This window comes from Trifolium pratense, linkage group LG7 (genome assembly GCF_020283565.1).
Source record: "Trifolium pratense cultivar HEN17-A07 linkage group LG7, ARS_RC_1.1, whole genome shotgun sequence".
Lineage (NCBI taxonomy): Eukaryota > Viridiplantae > Streptophyta > Magnoliopsida > Fabales > Fabaceae > Trifolium > Trifolium pratense.
In genome coordinates, this window is record NC_060065.1 from 50,966,082 (window position 1) to 50,992,054 (window position 25,973).

Sequence of the window (25,973 nt, forward strand, 5' to 3'; positions counted from 1 at the left end):
GTAATAAATTAAGAACCTCTTCTAAGAGAAATTTGAGATAAATGGTGGTAGAACGATTAACGACAACAATTGCACCAAGGGTATAACGTGTTTCAAAAATAACATGAACAAGGTAGAGATAACAAGCAATACACATAGATCTATTTATCCTTCTAAAACCTAGTATCTTTCCCATTTTTAATGGACCAAAGATATATTAGTTTTTGCATCTTCCCAAACATTACAAATAACTCACCAAATATTTGAACATTTTTGTCTCATGCGAAAGATCAAGAGAGCATTAGGGCCACAAGCATACTTAGCCTTCATCACCCGGACCCAAAGTTTGTCTTAATTAGCAACAAGATTTCAGGCTAGCTAGTTTTAACATGAACTTTAGGTTCAGCATGCACATATTTTTAAATCCAATATGTCTCCTTCCTCTTTAGGTAGACAAATTTTACTCCAAGAAATGAGATGACACTTGCTCGTACATGGATCCCCAAATAAAGTTCCTGTAATTTCTCTCTGCGGCTTCACAAATAGAAATAAGAATAAAACAAATTTGTATAACATTACCACGAATATAAGTCAAAGAAAATAGAGCTTTGATAGTTATTTTTAAAGTATAATTATAATATTGTCTTATATTAAAATACAAAGTTTTCTTGAATCACTGATTTCCCGTTCATGCAACTGTAAAATCTAGGGCCCATTTGTTACATTTTTTTTTCTCGATATTTTTTATTTTTTTCTTAAAAAAATCACTTTTTCTTAAAATTCATTTTGTTAAAAAAAAATTTGTCTTAAAATAAAAAATTAATTCTAATAGTTTTTCTAAAATCTATAATTCTATATACTCCGGTATTTATTTGATAAATAATATTTTTTTTTTTTACCAATATCTATATATTTATTTGACACATAATGAAATTAAATGTAAGAGTTTCGCATTCTTTTAAAAATATTTTATACTAAACAAATAAGAGTTTAATTTGTATGTACTGTCGGTGTATTTTTTTTTACAGATGCATCTAATAATGTGTTGCAACATCATTTAATGAATGTGACACATCATATATTTTTAAACACAATATATAATGTATATGTATTGGTATATTATTTGAGAGATATTCTTCTATAGGCACAAACTTAGGCATACACACATCAATTTAAAAAATTAAATGAAAAATAAAATTATCACATCAATCAATATCAATTTAATTATTTTAAATTTAATTTTTAATCTTGATTGTGATTGTGTCTAAACTAAATTTATTTAGGCTTATGCCCATAGTAGAATTTCACATTATTTGATGCATATGTAAAATGAGAAAGATTTACTTAGACACAACACCAAATATGATGGGTTAGGCACACATACATGATTTAAAAAAAAAATTAAAGATAAAATTAATAATTAATATAAGATGATGTGGCTAAATTATTTAATATTTATTTTTTTTCTTTTATGTATGTGTGCTTAAATGTAAATTATGTAGGATTGTGCCCAAGTAAGAATTATTGGTGTAAAATATATATATATATATATATATATATATATATATATATATATATATATATATATATGGGATTTGCTATAACACACCCACCTATTTTTATGAAGGTGTGCATTAGCAACGTACACCTTAGGGTGTATTTAATCACTTTTTAGTTATTAGTTGCTAAAGCACACCTTCTAAAAAATTAGTGGGTGTATTCTAGCAAATGCTTATAGGAGTTGCTAACGTACACCCAATTATTTTTTAAAAGGAGTGTTTTAGCAACATGCACCTCAAGGTATATGTTACCACTTTTTAGTTATCACTCGATAATACACACCTTCTAAAAAATAATTTGAACAAACAATATCAATAGCTGGATAGGATCACAAAGATTGACAATTCTCTCACTCTTATTTGATAATCTCTCATTTTTTTAATTGTTTATAAATATCAGCAAGGGGCATCTACTTTCCTCTTCTCTTTCCTTCCTTCTTATTACCCATTCTTCTTCCATACACACCAAACCATCACAAGAGAGAGAGAAAAAAAACCCAACAAAACACGAAAATTCCGCAAAAAAAGAACAACGAAACCGCGTTGATAAAATCACAAAGACTCTGATCCATGAAGAAGAATTGTGAACTTTGCAAACTTCCGGCTAGAACTTTCTGTGAGTCAGACCAAGCTAGCTTATGCTGGGACTGCGATTCTAAGGTCCACGGTGCTAATTTCTTAGTTGAGAGACACACAAGAACTCTCCTCTGTCACGCTTGTCAATCTCCCACGCCGTGGAAAGCTTCCGGTTCTAGACTCGGTAACGCGCTTTCGTTGTGTGAAAGATGCGCCGGTGGAAGAAAAGTTGATTCCGCTCAACAAGATGAAGAGAGTGAAGGTGACAATGAGGATGATGTTGAAACTGATTCCGATGAGGAGGATTCTGATGAGGATGAGGATGATGTTGACGGTGATAATCAGGTTGTTCCTTGGTCTTCAACGGCGATGCCTCCGCCGGCGTCGAGTTCTTCCGGTAGTGAAGAGTCGGTTTGCAAGTGTAACGAGAACGATGAAGTTGTTTCGCAGTTAGTTACAGCAATTACCTTGAAACGACGTCGTGTGGATCATGATTTTCAGGTAATTGATTATTATTTTCTGTTTTAATTTTAAATTATCAATTTTCTTCTGCATCTGAGTTTTTAATTTACATTTTATTTTTTTAATTTCTGTTAATTTGTTTTTGTATTAAAGTGTTGATTTTGTGTTTCAGGATTCGGATTCAAAAAACTGGAAAAATCAACGGAGAGAGGAGGTTGATTTGTTAGGGTGTGTCGGAGAACCATCGTCAAAGGCGGCGATACGGCGTTATTGTGACGGAGATGGAACGGAGCATTCTCAGCCACACGATTGATGAGGATGTACAATTAGAGATATTATTTTATTTGTGATCTCTTTGATTAACTTCCGCTAACAAAACTCTTTAGATTTTTATAATGACTATCCAATATTATTCCAATGTATGCATTAGTTTATTTTTTGTTGTTTTTTTAATTATTATTTTGTTTTGATATTTTGAGGATTATGGTTGTAGTAATATTTTTTTTAATTGCGAAAGTGATGAATTGTATGTTTTGGAAAGAAAAGAAAAACCATATGATGAAATTGTAATGTATGTTTTATTTTTATACGATTCAAGAATAATGCTAGCAACACACTCTTTAAAAAACATACTCCAACACACTTTCTTTTATTGATTGAAATTCACATGGGTCCCATAAAAAAATGTGGACCCATATAATTTTTATAGGACCCATATAAATTTTAACCAATAGAAGAGAGTGTGTTAGAGTGTGTTTGTTAAAGAGTATGTTGCTAGCACACCTCCTTCAAGAATAATACTAGCAACACACTCTTTAACGAACACAATTTAGTTTTCATATATATAATATTTAAAGTTTATTGGAAGTAAGAAGTCAATTGATTAGGTGATGAATTTTGACGGGGACGAAGAAATTAGGCTGAAATTAGATTATTTTGCATGTGTTTTTTTTCTCAATCTAAAGAAATTTTAGTTAAGCAATTTAAGAGTGAGATTTCATATCAAACAAAACCAAGTGTTTTACAAACATTTATAATAACACGTGTATAGGTATATGAAAATAGGTTTGTTAGGTCGATTACCCAGTCTAAATCTAATCTAAATAGACAAAAGGTTAACATTTTTAAAAGTTTGTTTAGTTAAAATGTAGTATGAGTGTAGGCTATATCTTTGATATGAGGTGATTAGTAAGGGTGATCACGTTGATAATAAACCCTAATAGATATCAAACAGACCTGAACGGAGTACTTAACGGTGAGACTAGCAACGCTATCATGATGCATAATGCGATGCGAGATAACGAATTTGGCGAGTGAATTATCTCTCCAGAAGCTTCTAGAGAGCGGGTTTCCAACTACGTCCTTCAATTTCCATGGTGTTAAGAAAGCTTTGGTTACCATATCCCTTTGAGAGGCGACCGAGTTCCAGACTCGGCATACGCAGCTCGCTCGAGAATTGGAAGTTTCTCGAAGATGATTTGGAGGGTGTCGATGGAGGATAGTGCTGAGAAATGAGAATTCATCGGTGAGATTACTGTTGAGGCAGGTTGAGGTGGAGATAGGGATTCGGAGGGTGAAGAAGGATTCATGAGGTGGCGGAGAATATCGCCGTCGTCTTCGTTGCAACAACAACCCATAAAGAAGGTTGGTGGAGATGATGAAGTGGTTTGTTGCACCTTCGGACCAAATTCATCCACGAATCTTTTACACGTGGAAATAGATATTCTGAATCATTATTACATTAGTTACTACAAATATGACCAGGGTGGTCGATGTCGAGCATCGTTACATTAAGGTTGAAGTTGGTGATGAAAATATCGATGCTCGGGTCATTAAAAGGTTTGAAGTGAGTGGTATTAGTTTTAGAGATTCTGTACTTTGGTTCTTCTTAAAAAAGGGTATATATAGACCCAACGCAAAGCCTTAGTCATTGTTTAAGAGTAGACGATTATGTGATCCTCTTCAATGGCACGAGGGAATCAAGGGCCCCATTAAGGTCTTGATTGTCCGAAAGGTAAGCACATACTTGATCATTTATTCAGTCCTTTGGTATTTAATGAATTTTCAAAGTGGGCATGTTAGGTACTTCGAAATTTGGGTTGAGTACATCAGGAAGCATGAACTCTAACCTAATCCAGAACAACCTCAATATCAAGATTGACGGGATGACAAATTCTTTGCACATCTCTCCAAACCTTATCATACACATAACCTTTACTTTGAATTAATAACCAACTCGAGTAATATCAAAGAGCATTGCTATATGTCGCGACACACTTTGTCACGAAAAGTTCACGAACCCCACCTAATCTATACTAGCCAATAGAATTGACGTATTAGCGGAAATAATGGCAGGAAATAAATCAACAATATCAAAAACATTATTTTTATATTTTTATTCGTTGTTAAATTAAATAAAAATTTAGGGAAATACTAGTAGTAAGTAACCGCTTCCCTTTGGCATCAATCACCGTCAAAACATCTCTCTAAATGCTTTGCTGCAAAAATTTCTTCTCATGTGTACGGGTAAGTGAGCCACCAAATCAAAATCCAAACTAGAAGCTTAGAAGAAAAACCAATATGATATTAAATTGGTAAATATTCAAGCAAAATTCCATTGTGACCATTGAACGAAAACTTCAACAACGAAACACAATTCCATCAAAGCGTGTACTGAGTCAGGTCAGCCTTACTGAGTCAAGTTGTAACCGATCATGACCTGCAATATTGCCGCAACACCCAAGCAACTGTGATGTATCACTGCAGTCTCGAGATTGAATTAGAACACCAAATTAGAGAGTAAGAGAGTCACCTACAGGTTGAAGAGGATGGGTAGATTCACTTTTCCGACGACGGTGTCGGCCGTAAATCGACGAACGGTGAAGCAGCCTTGACATTGGAAAGTTTAATTAAGGAAAGGAGTCAAGGCGGTGTACGATTTGAGTATCAGTTGAATATTCCAATTTAAGATGCAACACACGTCATTCGTGAATGATTCGTGAAGCTAGGCTTCGCGACATCCAGCATTTTCCAATATCAAAACACAAATTTTTAAATTGGTGATTGGTGATATTAATTAGACATTTAAACATCAAAATTATAGTAATGAAGATTGAAAATGTCGATTTCTCTTAAAAAAAATGAAGATGATATATGCACTCACTAGCCAACATTAGTTTTTTTTTAATATTTAAAATATTATTATTGAATAATTTAAATAGAAAACATATAAATTGTTATTAGCTTGTTAGTCTATTTTAAAACATGTCATACTCCTTATTTAAGGACGATAATTTGAAATAGATCTTTAAGAATGTCATACGAGAGTTTGAAAAAAGAGTCAAACTCAAACTAAAAGATTAATGTATGACATGTTACAAAGTTTACAAATTAACCATGTTTAGGCTTTGAATTAATTTTTTGAATTAATCCGATTTTTTAAGTATTTTATTTTATATAAAGTTTAACTCAACATTAAGACAAAAAAAAAAAAAAGTTTAACTCAACATATATAAGCCTATTTCTACTTGTACATGTAGAGTATCATTTCTGAAAGAAAATTTGATTCCAAAATCATATTTGTAGTAACTAATAATCATGTTCAATTAAAATCTAAGATCAACTATACTATTTATCGACAAAATTGAATATGCACGCCTCAATCTAAGATTTGGAGCGACAAAACTATGATAAGAAATTGGTTGTTTAGGTTGCTTGAAACAAAGTACATTTGGAGTCAATAGCAATTGTTTTTAACCAAGAAAAGATAGAAACGTGTCAGAAAATATCATCACTAGTGGTTAGACACATTTGTGGTTCTTAAATAGCAACTTCATTCATTCAAAATGTATGAGGAAATTGCATTGAAGAAGAGGTTGTGTTAAAAGCCTAAAACTAGTCATGTGCCTCACTAATCTATATATATGAACAAAACATGTGAATGAATTAGTAAGAAAGTAACGTAAACCTTCCAATCCTAATTTAATTACCATGCCATGTTTATTTCGTGTGCAACGTTTTTAAAATCATACCAAATTATTTGGTATGCATAATAATATCTGATGTCACCACTTTATTTAGCCAAACAAGGGCAATGTCGTAACTCATTGCCTAGCCACATTTTGATATGCACTATAGTAAATTAAATACATTGTTTTAATATGAGATATTTTCAATTTTTTATTTTAATGGTAACCACTAACCAAACATCTGGGAACTATGATTATTGCCTAGCCCAAAATTAGTTAGTTGGATTAGTACTAGTATTATAAAAATACAATTGATTAATTATACATGTATTAGTTGATTAATTAATTAGTTATTAGTTAATTCATATAAAGTTTGATTCGGGTTGCATGAATTGAGGAATGAGGATTATCCTTTGAATGAATAGTTGGAACAAATCATGACTTGGTGCGGCCGGCCATCACATCAAGTGAACATGGGAATGTGAATTCACCTTTATTGACATCTCACATCTGATATAAAAAAATCTATCAATTATCTTAGGGGGAGTTCGATATTGGACGTGAGATGATCTGAATGTGTGTTTATAAGTGGGGATAATTTTTATTTTATAAGTCGATTTTGTAGGGTTGAGTGAGGTCTAACTCTCAAGTCTAAAATGATATTAAAGTCTTTCAAAGATCCGTTGGGTCACCCACTATCGGGCGACTCACCATTTATATCCACGCATCAAGCCCAATAATGTTGGACATGAGGGAGGGTGTTAAGAAGTCTCACATCGTATGTGAGTTGGTCCAGACAAGAGTTTATAAGTAAGAGACAATACTCATCTTACAAACCGGTTTTGTAAGGTTGAATTAAGAACAACTCCCAAATTTAAGATGGTATCAGAGTCTTTCTACGATTCGTTGGACCACCTGTTATCAGGTTTTCGCTATTTGGCCATCCACCGTTTATATCCACGCACCAAACTCAATATTGCTGGGTGTGAATGTTTATAAGTGAGGACAATTCTCATCTTACAAGATGATTTTATTGAATTAAATTAGACCTAACTCTCGATTCTAAGAAGTTATATATAAGTTGGTTAAAAAAGAAAAGAAAAGAAGTTATATATAAGTCTTTCATAAGCATCTAAATGCGGTTTATAAAATAAGTTTTAGTTTTTCTTTTGTATAAAGTTACAAATAATTTTTAAAAGTGTTATAAACTATTTTTATAATTTTTTTAAAATTGTGTAAGATAAAATCTTTTAAATAGTCTGCAAATGCTATGCTATAGTAGTGTAACAAATAAGACCGATCCACTAACACATAAAACATTGAAAAAAAATACCATAATGATATTCTTTTGAAAAATATGAATTCAATATTTTTAAAATTTAAAAATATTTTCTTGGATAAAAAATTTCTGTTTTTTATTTTTATTTTTATATTTAACTAATGTTTTAGGATACTTGTTAGTGTAACTAAAATTGAAAATAATGAAAGATTAATAAGTTAATGTTAATTGAAAAAAAAAGTCGTACTAGGCTAGTAAAGCTATATATTTTAAGAGCCACAAAAAGAAGTTGTGGCTGAGGACGTTGTACAATAAATCAACCATCAACCAACCATTCGAATTTAGAATTACGCATGGTAATGAGGACGCAAACTAGTCTAATCAGATATTTTGAGTTGGTAATTATATTTTAATTGGTGTATTAATCAAGTCACCTACAACTACAATTGGGACATATGAAAATGATAAAATAATAAAACAAATAAAATCCATAAAAATATTACTCTTGTCAACATAGAACAAAATAAACAAATAAACAAAAAATAATATAATAAAGGGAAGGATCAATGTGTGTGGCTAAAATCTTGTGGTGTATAATTGTTAAGAGTATGTATGGTGTGCATGTGGTGTGTGGTATTGGTTCCATACTTTGGTTTCTTCTAAATATTTTTGAGATTATTATTTATTTTTTCTTGTCTTTTTTTGATGCATCATTGCATCGTACAAGTGACCTTGTGGGTGTGAAAATGACGTTGGAATTTTAACTGACTAAATTCTTGGTATTTTCATGTAGTATTATAGAGTATAAAGACTGTGTTGGTTGATTCTTCTTTGTTTGTTTTTGGACACGTTCAAAGTTTTGTGTCTAGGATGTGACTCAACACCATTTTCAAAAATGGTGCTCCATTCTTCTTAATTTTAACTTTTCTCAAATTAAGGACTTGATGAGGGATAGCTTTTTTATGTGAATGAATGGACTTGAAGATATTGTTTAAAAAAAAATTGCTATTAAGCACAATAGGCTCTGGATACCATAAAGAGGTTTGAATTGAAAGAGATTTTCATTGAATTGTATCAGTTACAAGCTGTACATTTATACACATGAATTAAGCTAAATGATAGGAACTGAATTAAGCTAAACTATAGGAACAAAGTATGATATGGTCCTATATATCAGTATAAACAAAGTAAATTCAAATTAATGGATAAACATGAACAATTGGCTTCTAGATAGTTTTTTATAGATGAAATGGTAAAGTCGGTATAAATTTATACATAATAATTAATAAGTGAAAGAGTCGAGTTTCAAATTTTAATCATAACGTTAACGTTCAGCTTAATAATTTCAATAATTTTTGCCATTTAAATTAGGACTTGTGAATGAACTTAAGGAATAGTTAATATCATGACTTGTGTGAATAGACTTAAGGAATATACTTTTTTTTTTTTTGACTAAACTTAAGGAATATACTTAATATCATGACAAAAGGGATTTAATTGACTCATCAACATGGATAAATGATTACGAGAATTTGATAACCATGAGATACTAAATTTATTTTTTCTCAATTAAAATATGAAGAATACTTTATTATGATTATTATTATGTTTGATGGATGAATACTTTAAAATTTGGGGGATGTACCGCATCAGAAATATATAGGACAAATTTGATCCTTAAAAATAAAATATGAGATTGGATTGGACAATTTCAATTATACTATAGTTTTTGATTTTAAAGTTGTTTCAGAGACCGGAAAAATATAGGATAAAAGACTAGACAAAAACTGAAATTTTTGTGATTCATTGAATTATGAGACAACTTTTGGTCCTTAGCACATATTATCTAAAATACCAAAATAACATTTTGTCCACAAAATATCGTATAAGACAATTTGATCAATGCCTCAAACTTTATTTTATCCTATGCTATTATGTACTTTTATATCCAATACTTACATTTTGTAGATCAGTCAACTCATAAATATTTTGTATATAGACGCAAATACGTATGAGTATAATTTTTTTTTATCCAATACACACAAATTATACATATTTTTTTGGAGGTTTGTGAATGAGCGATTATCAACAAAGCATAATTTGGTTTGACGTTATTTCTCAATATGAAGACTAAATGTATGTGTGTGTATAAGAGATACAACATCTATTTTTGATTGTACGTTCTTTTATAATTAAACTTGTGTATGGATGTAATGGAATGGTTAGCTATGTGATAATATCGCGGCTCATGCATATCAATTGAACGAGAAATTTAGAAATTTAGAGATCATGTCAGCATGCAATTTGGTCCATTTAGAAGTTTAGAAATAACATGATTTTTGCAACCAGGAGAACAAGTGAACAACAATATAGTGGAGCTGCAGAAAATAGAATACAAATAAGAGTCTCCAAGCCAAAAACAATACGCCGTCCCTAAGGCTAAAAAGATTTGAGTAGTATGTATGAGGTTCTGGGTTAGATTCTCTGCTCCATTGTAAACAAAAAAAAAACCACATAGAATAAAAGCCAAAACAGTAGCAGGACAGAGAAAAACTCCACAAATTAACGCCGAAGGCATTTTTCGGGGTCCCAACTCCATTCATAAAACATACAAGGAGGCACCTTCAATCTAACTAAACTTCACTTCCAACTCAAAACTTTAATTTCATCCACAATTACCTTGGGAACAAAAGAGCAGTTTGCAAAAATAGAACAATTCCTTGCCTTCCAAAGGGGCCAAAAAATAGCATGCTAAATCATCAATAAGCCTTTGTGGACCTTCAAATTTCGCGCCGATCCTCTCATTACCTCAAATAGCGTAAACAACGTTGGAGGGGTCACAATCACCACCCCGAGCCACTTGAAAATTTCACTCCACACCATCATAGCGCTCGGACAATGCCAAAAAGATGAATAGTTGATTTGACATTCCCTACACACCCCAAACACTCCCAAGGGACATCCGTAGCATGAATACAGCCGAGAATCAAGAATACTTCTAGTGGGGATCCGATCTAGAAGAAACTGCCACGAAAATGCTACAACCTTTGATGGCACCGGACTTTCCCATATTTGCTCAAACACCACCGTCAACTCATCGTCCAATGTTTGATCCGACCGGAATTCCTCTAGAAGGAGATTATATGAGGACTTTACCGAAAAAACCCCTTCCGGGTCCGGAACCCAACTCCAAGAATCATCCTCCGTAGATAAAGACACCAACTCCAAGAGTTCACACAACCGAGCCACAAGTTCTCTACACTCATTTTTTTATATAGGATCTATTCTTGACTTGGTGAAATTGCTCTCATTAAAGTCAAGGAGAAATGGTTTGCTTTTGATTTTCATCATTGAAGTTCGTACACTCTCGTTTGTTTGGGTGCCGCTTAACCATAACGCATTATGTTCTAATTATTTTGTTGTTTAGTTGGGTTTCTTGATTTTGTAATTTTGAGTTTTTTTTTAGGATACTCTATCGGCTACAGTATCATATAGTTGAATCAGACATGACTGAGGATGTATTTTGGCTTATTTTACTCTATAAGCACTTGTACGTAATAACTCTATAAGTACTTGTTTATAACTTGTTTATAACTTGTTTAGGAGGACTTTTGAAAAACAGCTTATAACTTGTTTATAAATTGTTGTCAGCTTATTTTAATAAATCCTGCAACTTATAAAAACAACTTACCACTTGCATGAAAATAGTTAAATTATATTCCTTATTTGATTATTAGAATGGCTTATAGATAAATACTTATATGATAAACAAAATCCATAGTGAAATTCATGCAGATTCCCACATAATTACTCCGTCCGGTCCTTTTTATAAGAAACACTTTGAAAAAATTACACATACCAAGGAAACACATTTAACATAGTTATTTTCATTTAATACTCTTATAAATTTAAATTTATTTCATGTATACCCTTATTTAATTACTTTTTATTCAACTAACTTACTTATTTTTATATTCTCACGCATAATAAATAAGGGCATAAGTGAAATTGAATATTTAAACCATTTGAAAATTGATCAAAGTTTCTTATAAAAAGGACCAAATTTTTTCCCCAAAGTGTTCCTTATAAAAAGGACCGGAGGGAGTATATGGTTTTCCTTCCATATTTAATGGCACCCTTCTCAAAATGATAAAAATATCACCCAATAAGTTTAAGAAATAATGTTAGAAAGTATAGTGCTAACACTTCACTATAAAACCTATAATCCCACAACAAACCCCAAATGTGTTTTGTTAATTAACATCATCCGAGACAAATGAGAATTCATAAATTGTACACCACAGTAAGGGATATTTACAAGACAAACACAAGACAATCTTTTATATTTTATGACACAAGACAATAAAACAAAGTTTTCATTGTTTCTAAATCTACACTTTGTTTCCACACATGAACTGGATCAGCTTCCAAATCCATTCACCGAAGTAGAAAGACTTCAAACCCGTCAATATTGAAGCGGTATAGAAACAAACTGATCAAATGCATACAAATTCCAACCGACCAAACAATGCTTCACAATGTAGTAAAAGTTCATACTCTTCTCCATTTGACGTACCAGTTTTCTGGAAAAATACATTAAATCACCAATTAATTTGAATGTGTATGCCATGATACATAAAGAGCATGAAAAGAGGTGACAGTTATCAATCAATATATACATTTTACAATACGATCGAAGGTATTAAACTCGAGGAAGGATAAAACGAGTTCACAAATTGCAAATATCATTCATATGCATTACATTACCTGAAGTTAGTAGGATATTTATATTGCTCTGTGATCTCATTAAGCATCTGTTCACAAACCAAAAATAGACGGGTTAAACAAGAAGAAACTTATCAAATGAAATATTATGATATATTACAGATTGCACAAGCTCTACAAATAGATAAAATCATACAATGTTTTGGTTTTTATGATTTGATGGCATATATGAACAAGAATGTTTAATATTACTCATACAACTGCAGAAAACATTTAAGCAAGATAGCATTTCATTCTAGAACCTAGAAAAGAGCTTAATGATCTCTTTCACCAAATAAAACTTTCTTAAAATGTAAATTAAATATACTTGAGGATCAATGTTATGATTTTGGTTTGGAATCTCATATTTTAAAAGACTTCAGTTTAGTAACATTTTTCTGTTTTTGGTAAATAGCAAATGGGATTCAACCTAAGTCCTCAACTAAGTTTAATAAAATTGGCTGTTAACTTCAACAAATTGTGTTGTATCAGTCATATAGAGAAGAATACAAAAGATCAAAGCGTGGGGCAAGTTGTGGATACTATTTTAAACATATAAAGGCGAGATTGGGTTTAAGTAGACGATTACACGTTGACGTTTGGTGCTAACGATGTCTCAATTGTAAAGTTGACAAACATTAAGAGTGATCTTCTTAACAGAGAAATGTATTTGATTTCTAACTTAAAAAAAGAAAAAGAAACTCTTATAAGTTCATATGTGCATATGGAAAAGCTAGATGGGAGAGCTTATGTAAAACTTAAATAAGTTAGGTATGGAAGCTAATCTCATATTATTTAGAAGACTTGGCTAACACGTGATCATTACAGTTTCTTTCCTATATGTACTTACTGAAAAATTTATCAAAACAGAGTCGGTAAAATTAATCATCATTGTTGGTTCCAAGAATTCCACCACTAAGCATATCAAACATGAGAAAAGTAATACAAAATTCATATTCAAAAGTGAAATAGTAACTATTTGGCTTTGACAAACACTTCAAATGCAATATAAACTTTTGCGTTTGAATTCAGCATAAAAAAGAAGAAGAAATAATCAAATCAGTCCTCTGATGAATGACAAAGGGCACAATTATTAGTTGTAATTAAAAAGTTACTCCCTCCATTCTTAATTATAAGCAAAAGTCAACTTTTCAGATTCATTGAACAATTTATGTATCTGGACTATAATGTAGACCAAATACTTCACTTTTTCAATGAATCTAAAAAGAGAATTTTTGCTTATAATTAAGAATGAAGGGAGTAAGGTGCTATGTTATTGTAGAGTAATATTGTTCCTGTTATTTTAGATCACCTCCTAGGCTTCTTTTTTTACTTCAATGTTTTATTGGATCTTCTCAGTTCTCCTAGAGTTTTACTCAGTGATGCTGTTCTATCTCTACTTTGGTACAATTACACTGTTATATTATTGTCAGAAAGTTTTATGACCCAATATATTCTCTAGAGCTATGATCCTATCTCCTACCCCTTTGACATCTAAAACATCTTTCATCTAATACTTATCTACAGACTACAATAATGCATGGCCATTTTCCAGGTGCATGTTTCTTTTTTTTTTTTTTTTTTGGTGGCCCGAACAAACATTTTCCTAAAAGTACAAAGAGCCAAGCTTTTTTGCCTACACCGGAACATGTGAAAACAGAGAACCATACATTAGATCTCGTTCTTCCTGTAAACATATGCTTAAACACTGATGTCTCAAATTCTTTAGTCTTCTCTTGTATTCACTGTTTCTCACTATTATTTGACTTGGGTCAATTCAGCGTTGTCAAATATTGACCATAGCGGATTGCGGTGGCGGATTACTTGAAAACCAGCATGGCCAATTTGTGAAGGATGGTGGCGCCAGGGAGATTTATGGTTGCTAAAAACAGTGGATGCGGACATCCGTAATTGATAACACGGGCCCATTTTCTTGTTAGTTACTAGAGCGGGAATCTTGGCACAACAACTAGAGTGCCTGTTAGTTTTGCTATTACACACATCCAAAGCTCTATTGGATTTGGATGCGAATGCAACAAATAGTTCATCCTAGTTCAACACATGCTCAAGGAAAATGGACGCAGAAACAAACACCGTGAGTAAGCATATGTTTGTAAATGCAAGGTAGCATGCTACCTACAACAGAATCCCATTGCAGGTCCAAGCTCAACCCTTATCAATACCCTCCCATGGTGGGAAAGGGGTCAAGGCATCAACCTGGTGGCAGTATTAGACAGCCAGGGATGTATTGGCACATGGAACAAGACGAGACAAATTTTGAATTGGGGGCAAACAATTGGAGTGAACAGTTATTAGTATTTTTCCCAACTCAGGTTTCTTTTATGAATTATTTCACATCTCAGGTGCCAAGAAACAAAATTAAATCATAATACCCTGAAGATGATGGCATTCCTCTTCCACCTACACTGCACTTTTTTTTTTCAAATAAAAAATAAATAAAAATAACTGGTAAAAACATGCTATTGCCGGTCATATAATAGGTCCAAGATGGACCAAAACATAGAATTTGTCCATGCTAAACGGACCCCATGCCCATTTTCCTGGTGCGTGTTAGTTTTTTGCGGTTGGTGGCCCAAACAGACATTTTCCCAAAAGTACAAAGAGCAAAGCTATTTAGCCTACAATGTGAAAACAGAGAACCATACACTAGATCTATATATTACCCACTTTGTTTCTCGCTATTATTTGACTTGGGTCATTTCAGTGTTGTCAAATAGTGACCATAGTGGATTGCGGTGGCGGATTACCTGACAACCGCCATGGCCAATTTGTGAAGGATGGCTGCACCATGGCGATTTATGGCGGAAGTCCACCATCGATAACATGGGGCCATTTTTTTGTTACTTACTAGAGTGGGAGTCTTGGCACAACAACTAGAGTGCATGTTACTTTTGCTATTACACACATTCAAAGCTCTATTGGATGTGAATGTAACAAATAGTTCCTCCCACTTCAACATGTGTTCAAGCAAAATGGACGCAAAAACAAACATACCGAGAGGAGTTGTCTTATGTTCAATCAAATGCTACCTCCAAAAAATATCCCATTGCAGGTTCAAGTTCAACCCTTTACCAATACCCTCCCATGGTGGGAAGGGGTCAAGGCATCAACCTGGTGGCAGTATTGTACAGCCAACTTGGATGTATGGGGACATGGAGTAAGGGCGAGTCTTGTAGTAGCAATGTAAACAAGACAAATTTCGATTTGGAATTGAGTAAACAGTTATTAGTATTTTTCACATCTCAGGTGCCAATATACAAAATAAAATTATAATACCCTGAAAATGATGGCATTCCTCTTCCACCTAAACATATTATTATCATAGCAAAATGCCAAAAATGAAAATGCAGAAAATAAAACAAAAAACAAAGAAAGCAACATGGCCTTCACCCAACCCGTCATGTAACTCCAAAAATCTAAAACAAGATGACAATCCACTCCATGCCAAAATGCCAAATGAAAAATCAATGAAGAGTTAAGGGCCCGTTTACTTTCCTGCTTTCATTTTTGCTTCAACTAATACACATGATAGAATTAAGATTCAATACCTTTCTCATTATATTCTGTTACAATTTTCAAAAATAAATTCAGCAATTTAAGAATTTTTTAAAATCCCAAACACACTGTTTGGCTGTCTAGGTAACCCAGAGTTCGGCCATAAGGTAACTAAAGTCCGGCCAAAAATTGTTTTCAAGAATGAAACTTAGGTTCTCCGAACGATTCTTACTAGAGAGAATTCATTAACCACCTGAGTCCAATTACTTGGTCACTGTTTTTATCATTTCTAAAAATGCATTATCCTTAGCTAACCTATATCTTCTCTCTATCACAACTATTCACTACACAATCTTCCATCTTGTTGTTACCAATTTAAATGAACAAAAATTCTAAAAAATGAATTTCTTTTTTACAAGTTATTCAACTTTTCATAAAAAACATAAAATTAAAATGCTTGCAAGCAAGATTAAAACTTAAGGTAAAAAAATCATTGAAAATCAAACCTTTATGTTCTTCCGAAGCATCATGATACTCCTCCTCATGTTCAACTTCTTCCTCAGGTACCGGATGAAGTTCAATCTTTTGTCCAACACCAACACTATCTTTCCCTTGAATTCCACCACCATTACTCTCCTCCTCCGGATAACGAACAACGACAACAGGACAAACACAGTGATGAACACAATAATCACTGACACTTCCAAGTCTACCAGTAGAAGCTCTTTTGGAAGCACCAAATCCACGACTTCCCATAATCACAGCACTCAATCCAAGCCTCTCAACTTCCAAACACAATCTCTCTTTCATATCATGATCTTTCACAATGTGAATCTTGAACGGAGTTTGTGATTCCACTAATGGTTGTGCTAAGTCCGTTGCTTTCGTTGATGTGAAATTGTCGAATTCATCTTCCATTTTCTGTCGCGATTCCTCTGAAGAATCACCGCCGTCACCATCGCCGTCACTGGTTAGGGTTTGATCGATGGAACCCCAATCGGCGCCGTAGAGGACACTAGTTGGACGGACGTGGAGGAGGATCACGGTGTCGCCTGGTCGGAGATAGTTTTGAACCGCCCATCGGACGGCGTAGGCACTTTCGTCGCTGAGATCAACGGCGATCGCGATTTTGCGGTTTGAACCGGATGGTAAAGCGAAACGAGCCGGGTGATCCGGTTCGGGCCGAACCGGTGATTGTGGATTCATGTTGAAAATTACGGTTTAGACTTTAGAGAGAGTTTGGGCTGAAATATAGGAAGAGAGAGTTTTCGGATTAAATCGAAAATTTTCAAGATTTATTTATTGGAGTTAGATATAGTAACGGAACGGATCAAAGTGTGAGGAAATGTTTTTTTTTTTCTTCTTTTTCTTGAAGTTATTGAATTTCTGTGTTCTTTTTTAGACTGTTTTATACATTGCGTCAGCACAACAGTTTGTGTCTGTTGAATTAAATTAAACTGGATGGCCTTTTGTAGTAGTATGTCAAAGGGTGTAATAGTCTTTTGGGAACTTAGGATAAGATAAGTTACTTAATTGAGTAATTTTATTTATTGAGTTTATTGAATAAAAATTATTTTTTAAATATTAATTTAATGTATATACATGTTTATTCTTTTATTCTTGATAAGATAAAGAAGAAATTTATTCTTTGCATGAAGATTACCCTTAGCTCAAGCTTTCTTATATACTCTCTCCGTCTCAAAAATATTGTCGTTTAAGGTTGTTTCACATATTTTAAGAAATATAATGATGTTGTTAAAAGAAATAATATTTTTACTAAATTATTCCTACAAATTATAGGTTTGTTTTCTTGGAAAAAATGCATATAATAATTATTAGGGGTACAATTGGAAAGTATTACATTGAAAAGTGAGAATGACAATTATTTTGAGACAAAATTTTATTACAATTATTTTGAGACGGAGGAAGTAATATTGTATTTCTTAGTATGTGATGCAAATAATGCACTTGTTATGTGGCTTGTAAACAAATTTGTCTTTCTAAAGAAGTTGGGCATTGCATTGGCTTTCGGTGCATGAGGACTCTAAATGATGGTTATATTGCTAAATTGGCTTAGCAACTTGTGTTGTGGCTAATGATGTGAGATTTTAGAAAGATTAATGGATTCCAAATGAGTCTGATTTGAAAGAATTTTTCTCTCAACTAATCCATCAATGATCAATTGATTTCAATGACCTTTGGAAATGGGATAATTTCGAGCCTTATGTATGTAAAAAGATATGTCAAAAGTCAAAAAATTGTTGGTATAGTGTCTTCTAATAGCAACTTATACACTGATGTGCAATGAGCCTCATGATCCTACTCCTAATCCTTAATTCAAAATAATATAGAGTTGGCAAGGTCTAATTTAGAGTTAATTCATGGTGGATGACTTTTTTTTTTTTTGTAAAAGGATTCATGGTAGATTACTAGCTGATGAAGAAATGTTGAAAAGGAAAATGACCACAAATCCTTTATGTCCTAGGTGCATGTCATAATCACTCGGTTTAGCATGTACTTTCCTACGCACCAAATTATAAATTGTTTTGAGGAAAATATTTGTATTAAATTACAAGTCGTTGTTTTGAGTAAAATATTTGAATAATTATTTATTACTCTTTCTTTTTTCTTTTAATTTTTCAATTTATACAATTATAGCTATCAATTCGTATAAGTCATGAAAACTTTATTCAAGCCCACGTATTTGAAATTCACCATTATATAGTAATTAATGGTGTTGCAAAAAAAGGTATGGTGATAGAAGCAATGAAGATAATAGTATGCATATATCTACATGGGTTTGTCTATTTTGAATCAATACTAAAATGCCCTCTATTTTGAATTAACACACGTTACTCGTATTATAGAGATGTTCTAGCTAATAAGATATACTTAAATATCATAATCGGTTGTAGTAGTATATAAGACACTAAATACGATAATACTTATGGATAAGCTTTCAAGGAGGACAAAAGAAGGCAAATGCCTAGCAAAATAAAAAATTGTATGAAGAATTTCTAACAATGGCATATCCCAGGGGAATGGAATAGGATGAAGTAGCTAGGAAGCTAACTATTTGAAATAATCAAAACCAACTTAGATGATAAGAGACCAAACAAAGAGTTGGGGGCAACATGCCATTGGTTCACTAGCAATGGGGCCAAAAGGTCTTGGGTCAATTTATTTATAGTAATCACCGTTACTAAGAATTCCGCTAACTCTATCGGAGGATATCTTTCGTGTAATATTTTACTAGAAGAGTTTATAAGTTTTAATTCAATTGATAATATCATTATTGTTAGGTTGAACGTCTTGACGCATGATCTCACAATGTGAATTTCAATGATATTTATCACTTTAGACCGAAAATAATTCTACTAAAAGGTATTTTTCGGTAGTGTATTTGACATATTTGAATAACATGGAGGAAGAAAAGCGATTACCATTTATTTATACAACAACATCAACAGTGTTGCTATGTCGTACAAGAAATCAAATGAATGACTTTTGTTAAACACAGGAGATTTTGCAAATTGTTTTCAGTGATAGCTGTTTTCTTCCATAATAATAGTTGAATGCGACATTACAGTTACATTCACAGCTAACTGATTAAGAACCATTTTGGATTTTTAGTACAGAAGTCATATTATAATTAATTGAAGGAGATACAGAAAATCCTCTAAGGTCTAATCAATTGTTGGAGTTGGAGGAATGTTAAAATCCAGTCCCCATCAATAGAAACTGCTTAACAAACTCCAAAACTCTTTATATTGTGGTATGATGTTTGTAAAATTCTACTTCATATATTATTACACTATTAATAAAGTTAAATAAAATGAAGAAAAAAAAACTATGTATCAATATGGATTACAATTACATGCCTCCCATAGTGAATTTTTCCCAACCCACACCGTGTTTCTTTTCTATCCCCATTTTTTCATTTCAAGGCAAAAAAAAAAAAAAAATTGGAAAACGCGTTCCGAAGTTTTTTTTTCTTTTCGAAACGCGTTTTTCAATTTTTTTCTTGAAATAAAAAAACCTCGGAAAACACGTTCCAATTTTTTTAACCAAGAGCAAAAATGGAAAATTGGGGGTAGAATAGAAACACGGGGTGGAAGAAAAAAAATTCTCTCATAGTGTGTGGGATGGTTAGTATTGGACCAGGCCCAATCCTCACTCTCACTCATATAGCTCACCTTGACAAAAACAAAGAAGAAAAAGAAAATAATCTCATTAGTTTATTAATACAGTTTATTAATTTAGTTTTATGTTCAATTCTAAACTCCTAACAAAATATATTATGGAGATATAAAATTAAATGATTTGCTATTTGGATTATGTTGATAAAAAATCCACGTGAATTATTTTTTTTGGGTAAGATCCTCGTTAATTTCTTTAATACAAAATAATTCATGCGACAACTCAAAAGTTTTAAGATTAACAAAAAAATTCTTATACGATCACGATATTTTAGATAACCGATATAAGCACACTTTGTAAAAATGAAAAATATAAAAATGAGAAAAGAATTAAATAATACTCCGTATATTATATTTTTCAATTAACTAAATCATATATACTTTTATATGTGATCAAATCTTGTATCTAAAATATTGTGACAACTCAAGTATTTTTCTTAACCCAATATGACATGATCATCAAGAGGGTGACACTAAAATAGGTAGCTAGTAGGAATTAAAAAATCAAAAGGCAAGCAGTTAATCTAAACACAATTACAAAGGAGGGTATTGCATGAAGATGCTAGTGAAAGTGTGGAAGCGTATTACTCAGTTTCAACACTGTTTTTTATGGGGTGGTTTGAAGGGGGCGAATAAAGTTGCATGGGTTCGATGGTCCGATTTTGCAAGCCTAAGAGTTTTGGTGGGTGGTCTCAAGGTGAGTGATATGCGTCTTGTTAATCTAGCTCTGTTGGATAAATGACGACGAGGATCATATAGGAGGCCACATCACTGTGGCAGGAGATTCTAATGAATTGATATGAATCTCAGAGGCCGCCGTTGTTCAATCTTAGTGATTGCAAGAGGGGTTTAGGGATATGTCTTCTTATATACCTAAAATTATGTATCTAAAATTAATTTTTAAATACAAATTTTAAATGTGAATGGTTTTTATATACGTTCATTGTTCAAAAAAATTAATTGATTTCAAAATACTACTTGAGCAAAGTTAATTATTTCTTAATTGTAGTCAATGATCTATACCAAGTGGAAACCTAGTGGACAATAGTTTTGCATTTAAGAATTGTGAAAGAAAAATCAGTTCATTGATTATCTTGTCACGATGTGTTAATTAATTGGAAAATATTCCCACTTAATTTTCTTCAAGAAGAGAAGAGACTTGTAATCCCAAAAGTCAAATGCCCAATTTGAAGGGTAATCATCCCAATCCTTTACTAAGATCTCAAGAGATTTTTGTTGTTGTTTTGAGCTTTGACTTGTGAGCACAACAAAGGTTGAAAAACTTGAATTTGTCAAATTAGCGTTGTCTCAAGTTGAAGAAATAAACTTTTAAGAAAAAGATGACCGGAAATAAAAGTTACTCCCTCCAGTCATTTTTATAAAGAACACTTTGAAAAAAACACACGAGCCAAGGAATTCGGTAACATATTCAGTAAAAACGTATTCGGTAAGAAATTTTTATTCAAAAGTTTGTAACATTTTTTATAATAAGTTATTTTAAAAATTTATCACTTTTATTTTATTCAGGGGCGTCTCTGGGTTTTAGGAGACCCTATGCAAAATATAAAAGTGGCCCTAAATATAAAAAATTTAATTTTTTTTTAAATTGTCGATTTAAATTGCGTATAATATAAAAAAAATCATTTTTATTCTTGTAAACATATAGATTATCAATATTAAACCAATTGCATCAAATCAAATGGGATAAGAAATACAAAATAATTATCTTTGTATGTAATGTCAAAAAAGAACCTCCTAATCTAAGTTTAAATTTTATGGAAAGAATAAATGGACTAAAACTATATTTACGAGCATATATAACTAATTTATTGATACTCATATGATATTATATGAACATTAACAATATATAACTATTAGTTTAGAGCCTAAAAATTAATCTGTTAATATACATATGATATTTTATAGGTATAAATAATATATAAGTAATATTATAGGACCTCAAAATTTTGAGGCCCGATGCCGTCGCACACCTTGCACATATATCTAAGCCGCCACTGATTTTATTCAATCAGTTATCATATTTGTTCTACTCATTTTCTTAAAGTGTTTTTCTTATATATTTGGCTCTACTCATTTTCTTAAAGTGGCTACCATTTATGTACAAAAAAAGTGGTTACCATTTATGTATAAAATATAAAACTGAAAATACATACTAGTTAAATCTTTTGAATAAAAACATTTTTTTTATTTGACAGCTATTATCATACCATCCTGCAATATTTGGATAGTGTATTCCACTGCAATAATGTGTAGAAAGTCTCAAATTGTATCATTCTAATAAAAGATTATTAAACAATAATTGACACCAAACACCGTTTATTTATTTTAAACAGTAAAAGTTAGTAATTAATCGTTAGTGTTAGTATTTTTCATCTTGTCAGGACTTGAAATCTAAACCATTATTCCTTGGCAAATGCTAAATAGTGCCCCCGGGGCACTCTTTAAGCCCTTAAATAGTAAGTTTTTTATAGAATTTTTATCGGAATGCGTAAAGTCAACGCATTGGAATTGTAGTGTTTAACTTTTTGAATAAAAAGTTTCTTTAAATGGAATGCTTAAAGAGTGCCCCGTGGGCACTCGTTAGCAAGACCCTTATTCCTTAACTCCTTTCATCCTTAGTTCAAATCAGTTAAACTATCCACCCCACTTCAAACACCCTATATTATTTTGTACGCTGTCTGACATATGGTATTTGTCTCTCTGATTTCAAAATAACATCACTCAATAGAAAATGCTACAAATACTTACAAATGTATCAAAGTAAAACAAATTTAATAAATGCTGCAACCTTTATACTACTACTACTACTACTACTACTGCTTAACAATGTTGTCCATAATATATGATAGAGTCACATGAAATTTACAACTAATGACAACGACTTAAACCAACCCACAAGGACAAAGTAATTAATGCAATTATAAGAAAAGACTTACTTGACTTAAATGCATGGAAGAGTATCCACTAGGCCCTATTAATTCATTTTCAATCACAGCTTAGACCTGTAATTCTTCCACAAATATTTTTCATAGTTTCTCCATGGAAGAGTTTTAGCCTTTGTTCAATATGATGAAACCATGGTTCTATCTTTCTTTTTTAATGTTCTTCTTTTCTTTAAACTCATATCCTTCCCTTGCAGCTATAACTACAATCTCTGCAAACCAATCTATCTCTGGTGATCAAACTCTTATCTCTAAAGGAGGAATCTTTGAACTTGGTTTCTTCAAACCAGGTAATTCTTCTAACTACTATATAGGCATATGGTACAAAAAAATCATTCAGCAAACAATTGTTTGGGTGGCCAACAGAGACAATCCTGTCTCTGACAAAAACACTGCAATCTTAGAAATTTCAGCTGGTAATTTAGTTCTATTAAATGAGTTTTCAAAACAAGTTTGGTCCACAAACACGAGTTTTCCTAAATCAGATACTGTCGTAGCTGTCCTCCTAGATACCGGCAATCTGGTTTTAAGAAATAGGCCTAATGATGAGGTATCGAAGCCTCTATGGCAGAGTTTTGATCATCCAACAGATACTTGGCTTCCTGGTGGAAAAATTAAGCTAGACACTAAAACAAAGAAGCCTCAGTATCTTACTTCATGGAAGAATAAGAAAGATCCTGCAACAGGTCTTTTCTCTTTGGAATTAGACCCGAAAGGAACAACTTCATATCTTATTCTTTGGAATAAGTCTGAACAGTATTGGACAAGTGGACCTTGGAATGGACATATTTTCAGTTTGGTTCCTGAGATGAGGTCAAATTATATCTACGATTTTTCGTTTGTGTCGAACGAGAATGAAAGCTACTTCACTTATTCTTTGTATAACCCTTCCATTATATCGCGGTTTGTGATGGATATCTCAGGGCAGATTAAGCAATTGTCATGGTTGGAAGGTATCAATGAGTGGAACCTGTTTTGGTCGCAGCCAAGAACACAGTGTGAGGTTTATGCTTTCTGTGGTGCGTTTGGGAGCTGTACTGAGAACTCGAAGCCGTATTGTAATTGTTTGAGTGGTTTTGAGCCAAAGTCGCAATCTGATTGGGATCTGGAGGATCACTCAGGTGGGTGTAAGAGAAAAACAACGTTGCAATGCGAGAGTTCTGATCACTCTAACAGAGTAAAGGAGAGGTTCCGTGCAATCCCCAACATGGCATTGCCTAAACATGCAAAATCTGTGAATTCAGGGAATGCAGTAGAATGTGAATCAATGTGCTTGAAAAACTGCTCTTGTTCTGCTTATTCGTATGATGGTAATGAGTGTTCAATTTGGGTTGAAGACCTACTGAATCTGCAACAATTTCCTTCGGATGACAGTAGCGGAAAAACATTGTATCTAAAACTTGCAGCATCAGAATTCAGTGATGCTAAAAACAAAAATGGGGTGATTATCGGTGTTGTAGCTGGTGCGGTTGTTGGGATAGGGATTCTCTTGGCCCTTCTTCTGTTTGTCATACTTAGGCGAAGAAAGCGAACAGTTGGAACAGGTAAGCCCGTGGAGGGTTCATTGGTGGCATTTGGGTACAGAGATATGCAAAATGCAACTAAGAATTTTTCTGAGAAGTTGGGAGGAGGAGGATTTGGTTCTGTTTTCAAAGGAACATTGGCTGATTCGAGTGTGGTGGCAGTGAAGAAGTTGGAAAGTGTTAGCCAAGGAGAGAAGCAGTTCAGAACAGAAGTGAGTACAATAGGGACAGTGCAACATGTTAATCTTGTTCGGCTCCGTGGATTCTGTTCAGAAGGTACTAAAAGGATGCTGGTTTATGATTACATGCCAAACGGTTCCTTGGATTTCCATTTGTTCATGAAAAAGGATTCTTCTAAGGTGTTGGACTGGAAAATGAGATACCAAATTGCTCTTGGAATTGCAAGGGGATTAACTTACCTCCACGAGAAGTGCCGAGACTGCATCATACACTGTGATGTAAAGCCTGAAAATATTCTCCTAGACTCCGATTTTGTTCCGAAAGTTGCAGACTTTGGACTAGCTAAGCTAGTCGGGCGAGATTTCAGCAGGGTCCTAACAACCATGAGAGGAACAAGAGGCTATCTTGCTCCAGAGTGGATTTCTGGGGTGGCTATTACAGCCAAAGCCGATGTTTACAGCTATGGAATGATGCTTTTCGAGGTTGTATCGGGTAGGAGGAACTCTGATCCATCAGAAGATGGCCAAGTTACTTTCTTTCCTACCGTAGCTGCAAAAGTAGTTATTGAAGGTGGCAGTGCGATCACCCTTTTGGACCCTAGATTGGATGGAAATGGCGACGTTGAAGAGGTTGCACGGATAATTAAAGTCGCTTCTTGGTGTGTCCAAGACAATGAAACTGAAAGGCCAACAATGGGTCAGGTAGTTCAAATTCTTGAGGGGATTTTGGAGGTGAATTTGCCTCCGATTCCAAGATCCCTTCAAATGTTTGTTGACAACCATGATGAGAACATGATTTTCTACACTGACTCTAGCTCAACACAAAGTTCACAGGTAAAGAGTAACATCTCAACAACTTCTCAGGCCAAAAGTAACATCTCATCAGTTAGCTCTAAGTCCTCAGTAGAAAATTAGGGAGACCAATTTAGTTGTCTTTATTGTAACTTGTTACTTAAGAAAAAAAATGTCATCCTTTGATTTTAACAAATGTAATTGTAATATATTA

The 25,973-nt window shown here is 33.0% G+C and overlaps 3 protein-coding genes and 1 long non-coding RNA gene across 5 annotated transcripts; 2 read left to right on the forward strand and 2 right to left on the reverse strand.

Moving 5' to 3' along the window:
• Positions 1–1,892: 1,892 nt before the first annotated feature.
• Positions 1,893–3,163, forward strand: LOC123894628 (zinc finger protein CONSTANS-LIKE 2-like). The gene is made up of 2 exons (XM_045944685.1): positions 1,893–2,615; positions 2,749–3,163. The coding sequence occupies exons 1-2, from the start codon at positions 2,109–2,111 to the stop codon at positions 2,887–2,889; spliced, it is 648 nt and encodes a 215-aa protein (XP_045800641.1). The 5' UTR covers positions 1,893–2,108; the 3' UTR covers positions 2,890–3,163.
• Positions 3,164–12,045: 8,882 nt separating this feature from the next.
• On the reverse strand, positions 12,046–17,526 carry LOC123894629 (universal stress protein PHOS34-like). 2 transcript variants are annotated; one of them, XM_045944686.1, is made up of 4 exons: positions 16,610–17,526; positions 16,157–16,160; positions 12,591–12,637; positions 12,046–12,406 (listed from the first exon to the last, which is right to left on the reverse strand). In XM_045944686.1, exons 1-4 carry the CDS (start codon positions 17,307–17,309, stop codon positions 12,375–12,377), a joined length of 783 nt encoding a protein of 260 aa, XP_045800642.1. In that variant the 5' UTR covers positions 17,310–17,526; the 3' UTR covers positions 12,046–12,374. The 2 variants fall into 2 exon arrangements, with proteins under 2 accessions (XP_045800642.1, XP_045800643.1); XM_045944687.1 differs by lacking the exon at positions 16,157–16,160 and having other exon boundaries at positions 16,610–17,524.
• LOC123894630 lies at positions 13,416–14,473 on the reverse strand. Its single transcript, XR_006803885.1, has 2 exons — positions 14,230–14,473; positions 13,416–13,899 (listed from the first exon to the last, which is right to left on the reverse strand). It is a non-coding gene; the product is annotated as an uncharacterized LOC123894630 (long non-coding RNA).
• A 5,709-nt stretch (positions 17,527–23,235) lies between the features above and the next one.
• Positions 23,236–25,973, forward strand: LOC123894631 (G-type lectin S-receptor-like serine/threonine-protein kinase At2g19130). Its single transcript, XM_045944688.1, has one exon. The coding sequence runs from the start codon at positions 23,390–23,392 to the stop codon at positions 25,880–25,882; it is 2,493 nt and encodes an 830-aa protein (XP_045800644.1). The 5' UTR covers positions 23,236–23,389; the 3' UTR covers positions 25,883–25,973.